The 15,942-nt window shown below is 56.4% G+C and overlaps 1 protein-coding gene across 1 annotated transcript; it reads right to left on the minus strand.

Moving 5' to 3' along the window:
- Positions 1-11,937: 11,937 nt before the first annotated feature.
- TLX3 (T cell leukemia homeobox 3) lies at positions 11,938-14,592 on the minus strand. Its single transcript, XM_074552164.1, has 3 exons — positions 14,085-14,592; positions 13,459-13,702; positions 11,938-12,872 (listed from the first exon to the last, which is right to left on the minus strand). The coding sequence occupies exons 1-3, from the start codon at positions 14,512-14,514 to the stop codon at positions 12,662-12,664; spliced, it is 885 nt and encodes a 294-aa protein (XP_074408265.1). The 5' UTR covers positions 14,515-14,592; the 3' UTR covers positions 11,938-12,661.
- Between the last annotated feature and the right edge of the window lie 1,350 nt (positions 14,593-15,942).

Below are 15,942 nucleotides of genomic sequence, written 5' to 3' on the forward strand. Positions count from 1 at the left end.
ACCCGAGGCAGCGCCGCTCTCGGGGGCTCGGGGCCCGGGGGGAGCGGGAGCCCGGGTGGAGCCCGGGGGGAGCCGCAGCCGCCGCAGCCGCAGCCGCTCCCTCCCGGCGCTCGCTCCGCACCAGCCTTTGGACCCGCCACCAGCCAAACCGAACGCACGCATTTATGAAGATGAAAACTCAAACTGAAACGTGCACTGAAACATTTGGCAACCAATGGGATTGTGAAATGGGGCCCGTGAGCTAGATTTTCAGTAAATCAGAACAGCTCTATGAACGCTCTATCCCAGCATACGAGGCATCGTCGAAGAGCTCCGAAAAGACCTGTGCAGCAAACATCACGACACAGCGAGTTCCTCATGCTGCCCCGAATCTGACAGACCCTGCTGTTCCTGGCACTTAAACAGAGAGAAGGGGGGAAATTCCCTCCTGGCTCTGCCTGGGCTACGACAGGGCTGATCGGGAGTACATAGTCCGAGTTTATTGGTGTTATTCAGAATTCACTTTGGCCTCTACGCCAAAGCTGACTGTTGCTCGAGTACTTACTGAGCTCGGTGCAGAGGGCTGCATCCTCGGCTGCTTCAGTCGCTTTCAGCCCATTCACTCCCTGGCAAGAGCGATGCCAATTCCGATCAAACCCTATTGTACACTAATGACATTCAGGCGGCACCAGCCAAGCGCTGGGAGCAGCTGAGCTCTCCCACTGCCTGGTGGGTTCAGGAAGAGTTACAGGTGTAGGATTTGGCTTGGCTGCTTTGTTTTTGCCTCATCTATTTTCATACATGTTTGAGCCTTCCATGACACGTCACTGAATTCCAGACACAAAAATTATCTTAAAGGAGATTTATTATTTTGGGATGAAGAAAAAAAAAAATGCTGCTCTCTACCCGAGTGAAACCTATAAAAGGTACGAGCTCGACCCTTCCGCAGCTGCTTCAAGAGCCCTCCTGCAGCACAGCCCGCATCGGTGGGTGTCAGTGTCCCTCCGTGCCCGGGGGCAGCGCTGGCCGCCCCGCCGGGGCTCGGTGCGGCGGAGCTGCCGCGGGGGACGGGCGCGCAGGCGGCCGAGCAGGTGGCTGCACACGCTGCCTCTCCCACCTGCTGCCCCGTGCCGAGGCACAATGAACTTGTCAGGCCGTGCTATTGTCACCGAGAGCAGATGTCGGCTGGGCAGCGCGGCCCCGCTTCGCCCGGCCGTGCTCCAGCCGCTCGCTGCGAGGCGCTGCTGGAGCCGCTTCTCGGAGCTTCCTCTTGTTCCGGGGGCTCGCCTGCTTTTCCGAGGGCCCCATTTCTCTCTCTTGCTTCCACCCACTTTCTTCAGCTGTTCCGTAACCCCTGCTTACTGCATTCTGCCAAGGATTTTTGGGTCCTTCTTGCCGAGTTTTACCCTGTTTGCTGTTTTCTGTCTTGCCCAGTGGGATGGTGATTTCTCCACGGAGCTGTCCCAGTGCTCGCTATGTGCGAGTGCACTGTGCACTCCCTCCCTGCCCCTCAGCAGGAACTCATGCCGAGCGATTTCCATTTCTAAGGCAGTACCTGGTTGCTTGCTCACATACAGCCCCTGCACTGAGGTTTTAAACACACACAAAAAAATCCTTTTCCGCCCGAAAGTCCAGCAGAGCCCCACGGCGCAGCTTCCCGCTGCTCCAGGCACCCTCATGTCTCTTCCTCACCACTGCAGCTCTGCACAGCCCTTCCCCTGCTCTCTCCCAGGTGTTTCCATCACTCCCACTTCCAGCTTTGCTCATGTTCATTCCTGGCTTTCCCCCTCCTTCTCAGTTTTCTGTGCACGCTCAGAGGTCAGGGATGTCTCCTTTCTCTGATCTCCCCCTGCAGCTTTCCCAGTTGCTACATTTCCATCCCTTCCTGCCTTCCAGTCCCACCAGCTCGTGCTCCATTCCCCTTCAACCCATCAGAGTTTTCTCACCTCACCCAGTGGCACAACCGATGCGGTCAGAGTGTGGATCACACCTCGTGCATTTCTGCCTCTGTCCCATTGCTAATTTGAATTGATAAGAAGGAAAAGTCTTGGCTGGAGAAGAAGACAAGAGCAAAGCAACAAACACCTCCGAGAAAATGAGCCAGCACTGTGGGAGGTGTTCCAGCTGCAGCTGGGAATCTGGCCTGGCATCCAAAGCAAGTCAGGAAGCAGAAGTAAACAGAGATGGACCAGACTGAGGGAGGGTCTCTTTTTTCCATCTGAACTAGTGAACAGTGATTTGTGCTGTGCACGTCAACCCAGTTTCCTCCGGTTTTGCTCCCACCCATGGAAGTCTCATCTGTAGGACCACAAGCCTGGATGGACAAAGGACTGACAGACTCTGCTGTGTGTGGTGTGACAAAGGCATTTGCAGACCTGTCTGGGGACCCTGCAGAGCAAACAGGGGAAACCAGTTGTTCATGTGAACCTTGAGCAGCACAGGGAGGTAAAAGCTTTAACAGGAAAGAGAGATTTGTGCCAGAAGGATCTCCCTCAGAGCAGTTTGACAGAGTCAGTCACACAGGGCTTGGAAGCTCCATCTGAGAATGTTTTTGGAAAACTGCCTGCAGCTTGAAGGAAAATCCTGACATGAGGAAGGGACACAGTCTGCTTTATTTTCTTGCCTTATTCCTTCTGGCAGGCAGAAGGGGCAGTGGTTTCACCCCAGCTCCTCCATGCAGCAAAGTACATCTTTTCCCCTCTGAGCACTTGGCTGCAGACAGAGGTCAGCTTCACAGAGATCAATGTAGGAAAGCCACGAGCATGACAAGGCAGAAAAAACCCCTAAACCCCTACAATTTCTACCCTTGATTTAGAGGAGGATCACATTTCAGATTTCCAAAAAAGGTCCTGCAAGCATTTCTATCCTGAACACTTCACTTATTTCAGGTACTCCAAAATACTTCAGCCTAGAAAGGGTGGAAAAGGCTTTTTCCCTGCTCAGGCTTTCAGGTCCACCATTGACCTCCTGCTGAATAAAGGGGACAAATTCGAGTTGAAAGCATTCCTGATGAACAGTCTGAGGACAGCGGAACCTCCGCAGCCCATGACAGTCTGGAAGCAATGCTGGGTACAACAGCTGCTCCGCTGGAGCACCGAGAGGCAAAGCTCCCCAGTGCAACACGACAGCTTCAGCGAGCGAGTCCCCAACTGTGCAAACTGCTTTCAGAATCAATTACCCATCTCAGCTTCTCTGGGCAAGAAGCAACAGCCCACTTTTTTTCCCCTTCCAACCCTACAAAAGAAAACAGAGCAACATTAGGGTGCCGTTTGAGCCTTGAAATGCTGAGGGGGTCTCTTGGCTCCAGGCAGAGAGCAACCATGCACCTGTGCAGAGAGGAAAGTTGGGAGCAGGGGGCTCAGAAGCTGCCAGAGCTGATGGAAAATAAAGGCTGGGGAGCTGCACAACACCAGAAACAGGCAGGCTGTGACCTGAGGGACAACAACATGTGCCTCAGCCAGGAGCAGAAAGGCAGTATGGAGACAGGATGCCCACAGAAGACATGTCACAAGGATGAAAAAGAGTAGTTTTAGAAACTCCAGGAAAAGCATGACTCAGTACTGCTTTGAAGTTCTGCTGAGGAGCACAGATCAGGGTAATCCATGATGCAGGGCGCAGGACTGCAGCTCCCCAGGTGCCAGAACCAAAACAAGATTAATTACCACACTTTCTCTGTTGCCTGTGAAGGAACCATCTCCTACACATCACCCTGCAGATGCATCCACCTGCCTGCCCATGTGTCAACCTCAACAGTATAAAAGACATAAGAAAAGGGATTTGATGAAAGATCTAGAAGGATCACTGTTTCCTCTTCCCAGTCTACAGCTCTGTGACAGCTAAAGCATCCCCATCTTCTCTGTGCTGCTAGAGCCAGAATTGGGCACATCTTGGGGGGCAGCAGAAGAGCTGGCATGGAGGAACAACCTGGAGCCTCTGCCTGTGGGCTGCAGTCAGGAGGCTTCATCCCAGGTTGCCCTTGGAATACCTTTTGTCCAGATCTAGAAACATCTTAGCTGTGCTAAAATTCCCTATTTTCCAGATGTCCAAGGGAAACACAGCTCAGGCCATGGTTCATGACATACCTACCTGCAGCAATGGCATGAGAGAAGCTACTGTCCAGCCACTGCAGTCTCATGCCCTCCTGGCAGGGTGCCCACCTGGTGAGGCCCACAGCACAGGCCCAGCGCTCACAGGTGCCCTCGGAGCTCTTGCTCCATCCCACCAGTCCAAGGGAGTTGAAGGCTTCTTTAATTATTAACTGTTTTGCTTTGGTTTCCCTCTTTACTTGAGAGCATGGGCTCTCTGGAGGCCAGGAGCAGCCTAAGAGGGCAGCAGCCCTGGTGGGAGCAGCCCAGGACTGGCACCAGCCGTGCCCACCTGCGGCTGGCATTGCCCACAGGCTGCTCCCATCCCAGTAATGGGAACGGCGTGTGCAGGGGAACAAGAGGCTGGAATATCTTTACATTATTCCACCAAGTGAGCTCTCAGGGCCGAGTCCTCAGCTGATGTAGATAGAGCAGGGGAGATGCACTGAAGTTAATGGATCTTTGCTGATTTACACCCTCTGAAGGGCTGGCCCTCTGCCTTGTATAAAAACTGCTGAACGTTCCAGCAGCCCTGGTGTTTAACAGCTCCATACTGAGCCAGCCTTCTCTATCACTCCAGTCCATAAACCACAAGCTTTATTAACTAATAATTAGTCCTTCAGTTAAGTTTCAGGGTCATGTTTAAGAACTGCTGCCCTTAGAGCTGGTGTGGAGTTTTGAAGAGACCTGAAGCACTGGAGACAAGCAGAGCAGAGGGGCTGCCAGGCTGCCCTGAAGATGCAGAGGGTCTTTCACAGCCATGTTGGCACCCACTGCCCTGTGGAAGTACCTGGGAGTTCAGCACCTCGAATTCCAGCTGAGGGATCACTCTCACAAACACAGAGGTGATTTTAACCCCATAATTTCAACAAGGCTCCTGAGCTGTGCAAAGATTAGTTTGGGTGCAAGTCTCTGCCTGACCAGGGCACAGTGTAAATGCTGGGAGACATCAAACTATAAAGCAGGGCCCAAGTGCATTGAGCAGCTCAGGCACAGGGCAAGCAGGATGATTTGGGAGGACAGATCAACAGCTACCCTCATTTTTTTTCAGTTGTACAAAATGACTAGTCAGAAAAATGCTGTGAAGCTGAGTCACATCCTTCCCTTGTGTGCTGGTCTCTGCATACCTGGGTGTCACAAGTGTCCTGAGATGGGTAACACACTAGTCCAGTTAGGAGGCTAAGCTTGGGAAGAATGGTGGATAAAGCTATGAATAAAATAGGATTTTTCTAATCATAGATTAAAACACAACTTCCCAAATATTAGCTTCAGCTAATGCTCCTCTTCTTCCTTCTCTGTCTGGACTGAGTGAAGAACATCGAGTGCCTTTCTGCCACCAGAAGGAATACAAGTTCTGCGCAGAGCTGGGGAATCACGACAGCCTGGCACACAAATGTTCTCAACAAGGAATGTAATACAGGCAGCTCTCACTGAGACGGTTCTTGTGCAATAACTTAAACAGTACAGATTACTACTTGGGGAAATAAAGGAAAACATAACTTTGAAACTTGAAAAGCTCTTTCTTTGTTGTAATCAATTGCAATAATCCATGTCAGTGATTTAGATGAAGATCAACTTTACCTTTCTTTGCTGATGACACAAAACTAAGAGCAATAAAAAACTTAAGTGCATTTGTGCACAACTAATGGATTGGATGTGGCATGTGCCAATGGAAGTCGGTATGTATAATGCAGCATATACTGGATGCCAAATTAATGGGATCATTTGGGCATTCTGGAACACTTGTGGCATTGAGTTTAAGTCATTTAAGGAGTCTGGCAGGGGTTGATGGCCTTCTGTTTTCAAAAGATTGAGGAAGCCTAGTACTTCTGTAGGCAAGCCATGGTATGAATTTTATCCCCGCTCTCCAGCTGCTGCTCAGTCCAAAGATGAATGACAATAAAACCAAAGCAGTGAGATCATACCTGGTATCCCTATTAAGAAATACAAGAATGCAGATTCACCTGAACAGAGAGCTGGAGGTTCAGGCACACAGACAATGGACCAGATGGTTCAACCTCCTGCTAAATGTGAGCACCTTCACCAGGCCACAGGGCTCACACCAATCACCATGGCACTGCTTCCTACTTGTATTAGTTCATTTAGGAGAAAACTGGTCACAGCATGGAGTGAAATGCATCTCACTGCCAATGTGCACTGTCCAGAATTACCTGATGAGCTGCAGAGGTTCATTCAGGGAGCTCAGATGTGCAGCAGAGCTGGGGACAGGGCAGTTTTCTCCCACCCACCCATTCCAGCAAACTGGCCCAAGCTAGGGGGAGGCACAGGGACAGAGGAAGTTGGGGCTGATCCCTGTGGTCCTGCCACTGGGCACAGCAGCAGAGAAGGATCCAGCAAATTGCACATGCTGGTAATAACAAAGGTCCTGCTCTCTCTGCCTCTTCACACAGAAGTGGGAGATGCTCCACAGAGGTGCAAAATCAGTCCCTTGAACTCCCAGGAGGAAAATATTTGCAGGCACAGCTCAGAACATTCATCAAGGACCAGCTCAGCATCCTTGATATCTGTGTAGATACTGCAGATCTTACTGGGAGATCTCTGGAATCCACTATCCACAGGCAGATTTCACTATTGGCTTTTTTTTTTGTCTTTTGAAGAATGACCTAAAGTCTGAGCTTGTGAGGCTGTTTAGAGTCTGCCCAACTCAGCACCCCAGCAAGCTCAGTGCCCCACTCAGTGAAGCACAGTCTGTGGACACGCAACACCACCTACTCCAAAATGGCCAGGGCCAGGCTGGATGGGGCTTGGAGCAGTCTGGGCTGTGGAAGGTGTCCCTGCCATGGCAGGGGTGGAACGGGATGGGCTTTAAGGTCCCTTCTGTTGGGGAGGATGAAACAAGAAAGTCTTTTAAATATGACTGCCTGGCAAAAGATTTTGAGAATATAGAAACTATAAGGGAGATTGGAATGAAAGCAACCTTTGAGATACCTTAGTTGGGACTAGTTGAATGTAATCCCCCCTGGAGGAAACAATTCCCTCTGCAAGCAGGCAGGCCTAAGAGTCAGAGCAGGCCTTGCAGCTTGGCAGATGGGGCCCAAAGAATAAGATTTAGGGTTTAACACGTAAACATAGTATGGTAAAGTAGTGATTCTTATAGGTTGTGTGGAAATGCTATAAGATATGCATGCTGTAGTAGATTGGTTAACGAGAATCTGCATATTCAACACTGAAGACCATTTATTGTGTTGTAACGGGAGCTTTGCTCTCTTTTTGCTCTCTTTCTGCTCTCTTTTTGCTCTCTTTTGGCGCTTTCTTATCTCTCGTCTCCCTTATGTCTTTGCCCACTCTTGCGCTCCTCTTCGTGCCCTTTTCTTTCTTTGTCTCTTTGTCTTCCCTCTGCACTTCTTCACCTCCTCCTTTCTACATGCTCTCCACTCTTAAACCTTTGCCGTTGACTCTCTTACACTTTAAGCCTCTCTTCTCTGGGCCCTGCTCCGAGCTGCAGCTGGCAGCTCGCAACAGGGCCCTGCACCCACGCCCTTTGTAATAAACTACAAGTTATATGATTTGGCTTCAAAGAGATCTCGTCTCCGTCCGTCCCTACCGTGCATGACCCCCATCACCTACACCTTCCAACCCAAACCATTCCATGATTCTGTGATCCCACAGTTTGTGGGGCTGAGGTGGAGCACAGCTCACACCCCTCCTGCACAAGTGTGGAACTTCCATCTGCGCTGCCTGAAGAGCACAGAGCCCTCTCAATGTCTCTGCGTGGCACTCCCAGCATTTCCAGCTCTGGGCACAGCCTGCAAAGGACAAGTGGACAGTTCTGAATAAATGATGCAGAGATGCCTTTAGGCAGCTGGCTTATTTTGTCACAATGATCTGGGAAGACTATTTTATTTCTTGCACTTAAATTAAATTAATGGGAGTATTTATCTAAATACCATTACTGCTCTGATCTTAACAACAGATTTTTAAGATATCTGAAATGTTTAGAAATGCTGAGACCCTCTCAAAAAGGGGAGAAAAGCACATAGGTGCCAAACTGCCACAAACTGCACTATATCTCTGCCCATCAAAGCCACCTGGGTGCCAACCAGGAGGAAAATCCAGATACCCAAAAACAAGTGGGCACCAAGTAGAAATATTTATTTTGCTGCTGAGTCAGAAAAAAGATAGGAGCTTAAAAGACTCAAAAGACTGGGCAAGGGAAACACATGGCATTGAAGGGAAATGCTCCAAATAGCCTAAACCAAGGGTGCAAATACCTCTTCCTCAAAAAATGCTCACCTGCACAGAAGAAAATACTTCACCCACCTGGTCCAACTCTGGCAGCACATAATCTACTGACTGAGGAGGAACAGCTACCTGAGCAAGTGCTCACCTGAGTGAGTCACAGCCCTTAAATTATCACTCCTCAGCAGCGGGGGTGATTTTGGTGCAGAAATAAATGCTTCGAGGAAAGTTCAGAGGTGTGATATAAATCTCAGTATTATTTATGTCATCTATAAATGAGCTAAATTATAACCTAGCTGAGCAAAACACTCTTGTAAACCAAGCCATTGAATATTGTGTAGTTTGCATGTTTAACAGGACCAGGCTTTCATCACGGAGTGGAGGAGAGCTAATAACCCATTGATTTTAGGGCCCATTTAGGAAAAGAATTGCCTATACAGATTTGATCACCACGCATTACTTTGTAACATCTAATACCCTGGGCACAAAATAATGCTGAGAGAGGCAAATTGTGGAGCCATTTTTATCCAGAGTGTTTTTGCACGAGGGCATGGCACAGGGGCTGCTTCGGGCTGGGGCTCACAGCAAAGGCAGGAGGAGCTCTGAGGAGATGGTTGATGTTCCTCCAGTTTGCCAAGCTCTGCCTTCTGCATCCACCCACGGAGCTGCTCAGCCCTACCCGGGAGATCATTCACACAAACAATTAAGCAAAGCTTGGAAAACAACCTGTCCAAAATTAAGTCCCACTGACAGTTCAATAATCCTTAATTCTCATTGCATTTTTCCATCCTTGTTCAAAAAAGTGTTTCTGGGCTTAAAACTTCCAAACAGAGGAATTTAGGTACATAGAATGGGCTTTTCAAAACATAAATTCACAGAGGTATTTCACTTGTAGATTTAAGGCTGCTTGGGAAAGATCTGAATGCTAAGAATTATCAATTTCATAGCAGCATCAAGCATCAACAGATTAAAACTCAGCTCGATGGGATGTGCAGCATCTTCAGCACTCTCAGACCACATCTCCATCATGACTTTCACTGCCTGCCCTGAAACAGCCACACTGCAGTACAGCTGCAGGAGCTCCTGCTGCCCTCGCCCTGCCTGCACACCACGGATCTCTTCCAGGGCTGACTGGAGCCCCTTAAGGAGTCTCCCACGGACGCAAAGGAGCATTTAGTGATGAGTGGGGGGGTGAGAGACACACAATGCTCCCCAGTGCTCCCCCACGGCTGGCAGGGCCGGTGCTGCCAGAAGGGTGTTTCAGAAATTGGGAAGTCAAACGGATGCCCCATACACAACAGCTCCACTTTAGTTGTTTGCACAGCCCAAGTGCAAAATGTGGGCAGGACAATCAACAGGATCAGGGCAACAGCCAGCCCTCCCCAAAAATGTGTCCTCTCCTCCACCGGGCACCCAAATGCTTCACAATTACAATTCCTGGGATGAAAAGGCTCAGGTTGGTAGGGTCTAAAGTCTGTGCAGGTCCCTTCAGGCATCTCTCTCTGTTGACAGACCTTCAGAGAGACACAGCAGGGATCGTCAGACAATCCTGTCACACCCGAACCAGGCCGGCAGGGAACACTGCTCTCATTCACAGGGACAAATACCCTGTGTTTGCTCCAACTGGTGTTTCCCTGAGGCTCCTGTAAGCACTGGATTAACTGGGCAGAGTAATTGGAGGGAACCCCCGCTTGTGTCCCCCTCAGCACGTCGAGCCCCTGCACCGCCCCCGCTCTCCTGCCGTAGGAGCCGCGGATGCACGGGGAGCCTGCGCCCCTCGTCCTCACACTGCCCAAAATGCACCTGGAGGCAGCTCCTCGGGAACAAAGGCACCAGGCACGGACACCAGCCAGCCCAAGGCAGCTCCCGGGACGTAAATCCCGCTATTTGATGACTGCTGAGATGGTTGAAATGGAAGTTTGGTTGTGATTTATGAAATCCTTTAACAAATTGGGGTGCCCTGAGGCTCAGTCTCGCTGCCTGTGGCACAGCCCATGGGCAGCAGTGGCGAGGGGACCTCCTGGGCTGTCCCTGCCGAGCTCGGACCCACTCGGCACTGCCGTTCATTACAGGGCATTACAGCACGCCGTGGCTTTGCGCAGGATCCTCGCCCGTCACAAAGCCGGCTCCTGAAGAGCGCAGCAGCGTTTTGTTCTCCGCGAATACACTGCTCCTGGGCTTACAGCAGTTTGGGGAAAACTGCGGGGAAATCGGGAACGTAGAGGCTTGTAGCTGTGGGATGTTCGAGCAGTTAAAGAACAACGATGTATTGAACAAAACGCGCTTTACAGATGTTCGACGGTGCAGATAGAACGCAAGACCAATACACACGTGAATGTGTGTGCCCGTGTATTCTATCCCCATTCGGAGCCGGATTCTTCTCCGCTTTCACCGACACTGGGGTTTCTCGGGCTGTTCTGTGTGCGGTACCCGGCGCTCTCTCCCTCTGATGCTGATGCGGAGGGGAAGGCCAAGGGCCGGCAGCCCCGGCACGGCCGCGGGAAGGGCGGCGGGATAACGAATGCACCGAGCGGGGCCGGGCTGGGGCCGGGGCACGGCGGTGGCGGGAAGCGGCTGGGGACAGAGGACCGGCGTGCGGCCGTCCCTCGCACTCCGTTGCCCGGTATAGATTTCCCCGTTGTTTTTAATTTTCTTCCCCACCAGAGCCCTCTCCTCGATCGGTGTTTCAGCTTGGGCTGCACATTCAGGCTGGCGGATGGCACCGGTCGGGCCCAGCACCATCATCCTGGTGTGACCGGATTTGGCCCTGCCGTGGGCCCTCCACAACCTGCCCCCGACAAACCCAATCGACCGGAGCCCGTGCTCTGGTACCGCCAAGAACCAGTTAGGGAAATTATTTTCTCCATCCCTGGTCCTTGACTGCCCTGCGCCGCAGCCGGGGCCGGGACGGGCGAGCCCGGGAACGGCGTTCCACTCGTGCAGCCTCCCGGTGAGCGGGGCCGGGCTCGGCCGGGGCAGCGGCAGAGCCCCTCTGCGGGAACGCGGCCACGGCAGCGCCGGCTCCTGCCCGTGGCCGGGGGAAACCCGCCTGGTCGTGGCTGCTCTCTAAAAATGTCAGTTCTGCAGCTTCCTCCGTTGTTGGAGGCCGAGGCACCCGGGCCCGAGAACTACGGGAGGTTGTTTTTAAAAATCCCCCCGCACAACGGGGCTGGGGGCGAGGACCGGAGCCTCGGCCGCAGCCACCGCCGTCCCGCTGGCGGCGCAGAAAAGGCAGCAAAACGAAAACCAGCGGGCTCCGCCGGCGGGCGAGTCGGGACCGCGTAGCTGATGGCGAGAAATTACCGGGGACCGGCGGGGCCTGCACCGGCGCCCGCACTCCCCCCGCCCGGCCACCCCTCGCTCCTCCGCCGTGTCCCAGAGTCGGGATCGCTCCCGGCCGCGTTCACCCGCACCGGCAGCGCAGCGCACAACCGCGCCCGCCCCGCGCCGCAGCCCCGCTCCGAGTCCGCCCGCCGTCCCGGCTCCGCTCCCTGCTCCTCTGCCGCCCCCATTTAGGTCCCTCTCCTCCGTGGCAGCTGAGGCTCTGCGGCGGCCGCCGGCCACGGCCCGGCCCAGCGGGCTCGGCTCGGCTCGGCTCGGCTCTCCCCGGCGCGGCGGCAGGCAGAGAGCGGAGAGACATTTGTAAAGAAAACGTTTATTTACACGTCTCGGCAAGTACAAAGTATTATACATGGTCTGTGTCAACCCCAAATCTTCTTTATTATGAAACATAAGGCGCTTTCTCGAGAGCCGGTGGCGCAGGGAAGCGAGCGCTGTTTCGGGGCGCTAAAGCTCATCGGCTGGGAAGGTGAGGACAGAACGGCGTGTGGTGCCTGGAAGGAGCCCTTATTACTACGGTGAATAAATTACAGCTGACATTAACTTCACCTGGGACAGATGGGAGCTACCGCTTTTCAGTTTAATAGGGTTTCCGAAGCTAATGAGTCATCACCGGCTCCACCGAGTCCCCTCCGCTAAGTGATAGGGAGGTATTTTTTCTTTACACTATCCTCAGAACAGGAAAAAAATAGCCTTTTGTTCCAAAGCCAACACAAAATACCTATGTTCAGATTTCGATATAAATAATCGAGGTTTTATATAATTCCATATTAATAGTGCCCAAAATCTCGATGCATAAATAAATTAAAGTATTAACACTTCTTACAAAAAGTGACATATTTCCCTTCCTAGTGGAACATCGACACAAATATACAAGCGGCTCCTCTCCGCGCCGGCCTCGGGGAAGCGGCTCCGGTGGGACCCGGTGCCGGTGTCAGCCCCGGGGGCGCCCCTCGCCGCCCCGCCACCCGCCCCGTCGGGGGAGCCGCGGCCCCGGGACAGGGGGAGCCGCCGGCCGCGCTCCGGGGCCAGTCCGCTGCGTGCCCCGTGTGCCGGGCTCAGACGAGCGAGGTGACCGGGGGGATCTTGGCGCTCTCCTCCTCCCAGGGCTGCAGGTTCTGCAGCGCGAACAGCGACGAGTTGTGCAGGCACAGCGGGTCGGGCTGGATCGACTCGTTCAGCGACTTCTGGAAGGCGTCGTGCTGCAGCTGCAGCATCAGCCGGCTCGCCTGCTGCCGCTCGGCCTCCCGCTCCTCCGCCGTCTGCCGCCTGCCGGGGGACACGCTCAGCCCGCGCCCGGACACGGGCCACGCGCTGCCCGGGACTCCGCGGGCAGCGGCCGGCCCGGGGCCGGGGCCGGGGCCGGGGCAGGCCCGGCGGTGGCGGGAACCAGGCGGGGCGGCCGGCGCGTCCTTCCGGGGCCGGCACCGCCGGGCGGCCGCCGCTTGACCGCCAACGGAGGGACTGTGGGCGGCCGGGAGAGCCTGGAAACCCGCCGTCACCCAGTAATCCCGTTTCCAAATATTCCCCCTTTTTCTCCCAACATTCCCGCGATTTTTTTTTTCAAATTGTTTCCCCGTTTCTTCAAAAAAAACCCCCATTATTTCGAAGAATCCCTCGTTTTTACTAACAATCCCCCGTTTTCTGAATGGGGGACTATCGAAAAAGAAATATAAAACGATAATAACAGTAATAATTATGATCGTATTATAATAAAAACTGTCCCCAAACGGTTTGCCTGCCAGCAGCTGGCAAGGGGGGCGACCCCGGCCGGAGCGGGACTCGCAGGGCGGCGGGCGGGGGAGCCGCCGGGGGCAGCGGCAGGACGGGGCGGCTCCGGGGGCACGGGACTCACCGCCACTTGGTGCGCCGGTTCTGGAACCAGGTCTTCACCTGGGCGTCCGTCATCTTGAGGGACTTGGCGAGGGCAGCGCGCTCGGCCGAGGCCAGGTACTTCTGCCGATGGAAGCGCTTCTCCAGCTCGCAGATCTGCACCCGGGAGAAGGATGTCCGCGGTTTCTTGCGCTTCGGCGGAGTCCGGTTCTGGTAAGGATGCCCGATCCGCCGTGTCACGGTGAAGGGCGTCAGCGCCGCCGCCGCTGCCCGGGGGGGAAGCACAGGGGTCAGCCCCGCGCCCGCACGGTGCCGGCCGCCCCCCGGGGCCGCCGCTCTGCCCGCCGGCCGCCCGCGCCCCGCCGGCCCCCGCAGGGACCGCGGCTCCCCGGGCTCCCGCTTCCACCTCTCGTCGAAGAGCTACGGAGACGAGCGGGGCCCGGCCGCCCCTCGGGGCGCCCCGCGCTATCCACGCCGTGAGGAGAGCGATTTTTCGCCTCGCTGCGAGCGCGGGGAAGGGAAGCATCCAGCGGCCGCCTTTGCTTTTATTCTTACTCGCATTACTGTTATTATTTCGTTTTATATTTTTTATTGGCCCTTCCGTTCGTTGTCGGGAGCCGGCTCGCGCGCTCCGCCCCGGCGCCTTACCTGTGAACCTGTCCTTGACGAAGCGCCGGCTGCTCTCCATCCAGGGGAAGTTGAGGCTGCCCAGACTGGGCACGGCGGGCATGGCCGGGATGGCGCTGGAGATGGGCGGCGGCACGGCCCCGGGGATGGGCCTGTGCGCCGGCACCCGGATCACGCCGGCCGGGGCCAGGCTGAGGTTCACACTGTACGATCCCGAGTCCTCGAAGGGCGCGGCGATGGCCGGGAAGGGGGCCGGCAGGGCCGGGTAGGGCGCACCGCCGCGGCCGCCGGGGCCGCCCAGGAAGGTCGCGCCGTCGGGGCCCCGGGGGGGCGGCGGGGGAGCGCTGTCCTGCTCGGGGCTGTTGAGGATCTGGTCGATGCCGAAGCTGATGGGCTCGTGCTGGTGCTGGCCCTGCGCCGGCCCCGGCGGGTCCATCCTCGGCGGGTCCATGCTCCGCCACCGCCGCCCTCGCGCCGCTGTGGAGGCGCCGCCGCTCGCGCTGCGCTCGCGGCCCGGCCGGACCCGCCGCCGACACCAAACTTTGCGGAGCGCGCGCGCGCCGCCCCGTCACCGCCCGGGGGCCGCCGCGCGCCCCGCGCAGCGTGCGCCCCCGCCGCCGCCATTGGCCGCCGCTGCCCGCCCTCCGCGCGCCCATTGGCTGCCGCCGCCCCGCACCGGCCTCGCGCCCGGGCGCGGGGGCCGCCGCCGCCGCGGTGACATCACAGGGGCGCGCGAACAATGGCCCCGCGCGGGGCGGGGGCGGGGCCGAGGGTCGCACGTCGGGGGCGCCGCTCCCGGCCCGGCCCGGCCCGGCCCGCACCGCCCGGCGCCCCCGGCCCCGCCCCACCACGGGCCCCGACGGTCCGAGGCCACCCTGCGAGGCGGGAGTCCGTCCCCGCAGCCCGCGGCTGCCCAGGCTCCTGCCCCGACGGCAGCGCGGAGCGGCGGGACGAGGCCGTTCCCGGGGCCAGCCTGGGGGGCGGCCGGAGCCCTACAGGGCGAGATTCCGTTTGGGTTTAATTTATGGAGCCCGGCGCGGCTGCCGTGCGCGCAGGCAGCCGGTCCCTGACGGCCGAACGGGACTCAAGGCGTTAACAATTAAATAACGCTCGGTGCATTTACTTAGTTCTCCCTTATAAAGGGAAATGAAAACAGGGAATAGAATTTCCCTGTTAATAGAATGTAATGGCATTTGATCAGCACCTGGCAGGGCGAGCCCGGGATGCCGGAGCGGTGACAGGAAAGACTTGATTAGTTTTTAAACCTTTGTATTCAATTACCGCAACGTACCCAATCGTTTCGCCGGCAGCGGCAGCGAGCAGGACGGACCTGCCGGGCCCAGGCGCCGCGCTCGCAGCCCCCGGCGGCACCTGCGGGCCCCGCTCTGCGCGGCTCTGCTCCGCGGCAGCCCCACGGCAAAAGCGGGGCCCGGTGTGCCTTTTTTGAGACCCCGGTGCTCCGCAGGGGTCGCGGGGTCGGAGTAGGCTCCGGCCCGACGGGGTCCGACGGCCGCGGCGAAGCTGCCGCCCGGAGCTCCCCGGCGCGGGCGCTGACGGAGGCGCGTCCCGGCCCCCGGCCGTCGAGAGCGTTTCCCCGGCTCACGGCACCGAGGGACACCGGCCCGGCCTCGCCCGGCGGTCATTAACGCCACCAGTAAACGCGCAATGCCCCGGCGGGACCGCCGGATGCCACCCGCGGCCCCGGCGGCCCTAATCGGATTGTCCCCGCTCGGTGCGACGGGCAGCGGAGCCGCCATCAGCCGCCGCTCCCCGGAGCGGAGCTAATCCGATTGAGGCGGTCCCGCAAGCTGCTGCGGGGCCCGCCGGAGAGGCCGCGGGCGCAGCGCCCTCGGGGCCCCGCTCCGGGCGGCCCGGCGGG

Source organism: Zonotrichia albicollis, chromosome 15 (assembly GCF_047830755.1).
Source record: "Zonotrichia albicollis isolate bZonAlb1 chromosome 15, bZonAlb1.hap1, whole genome shotgun sequence".
Taxonomy (NCBI): Eukaryota; Metazoa; Chordata; class Aves; order Passeriformes; family Passerellidae; genus Zonotrichia; species Zonotrichia albicollis.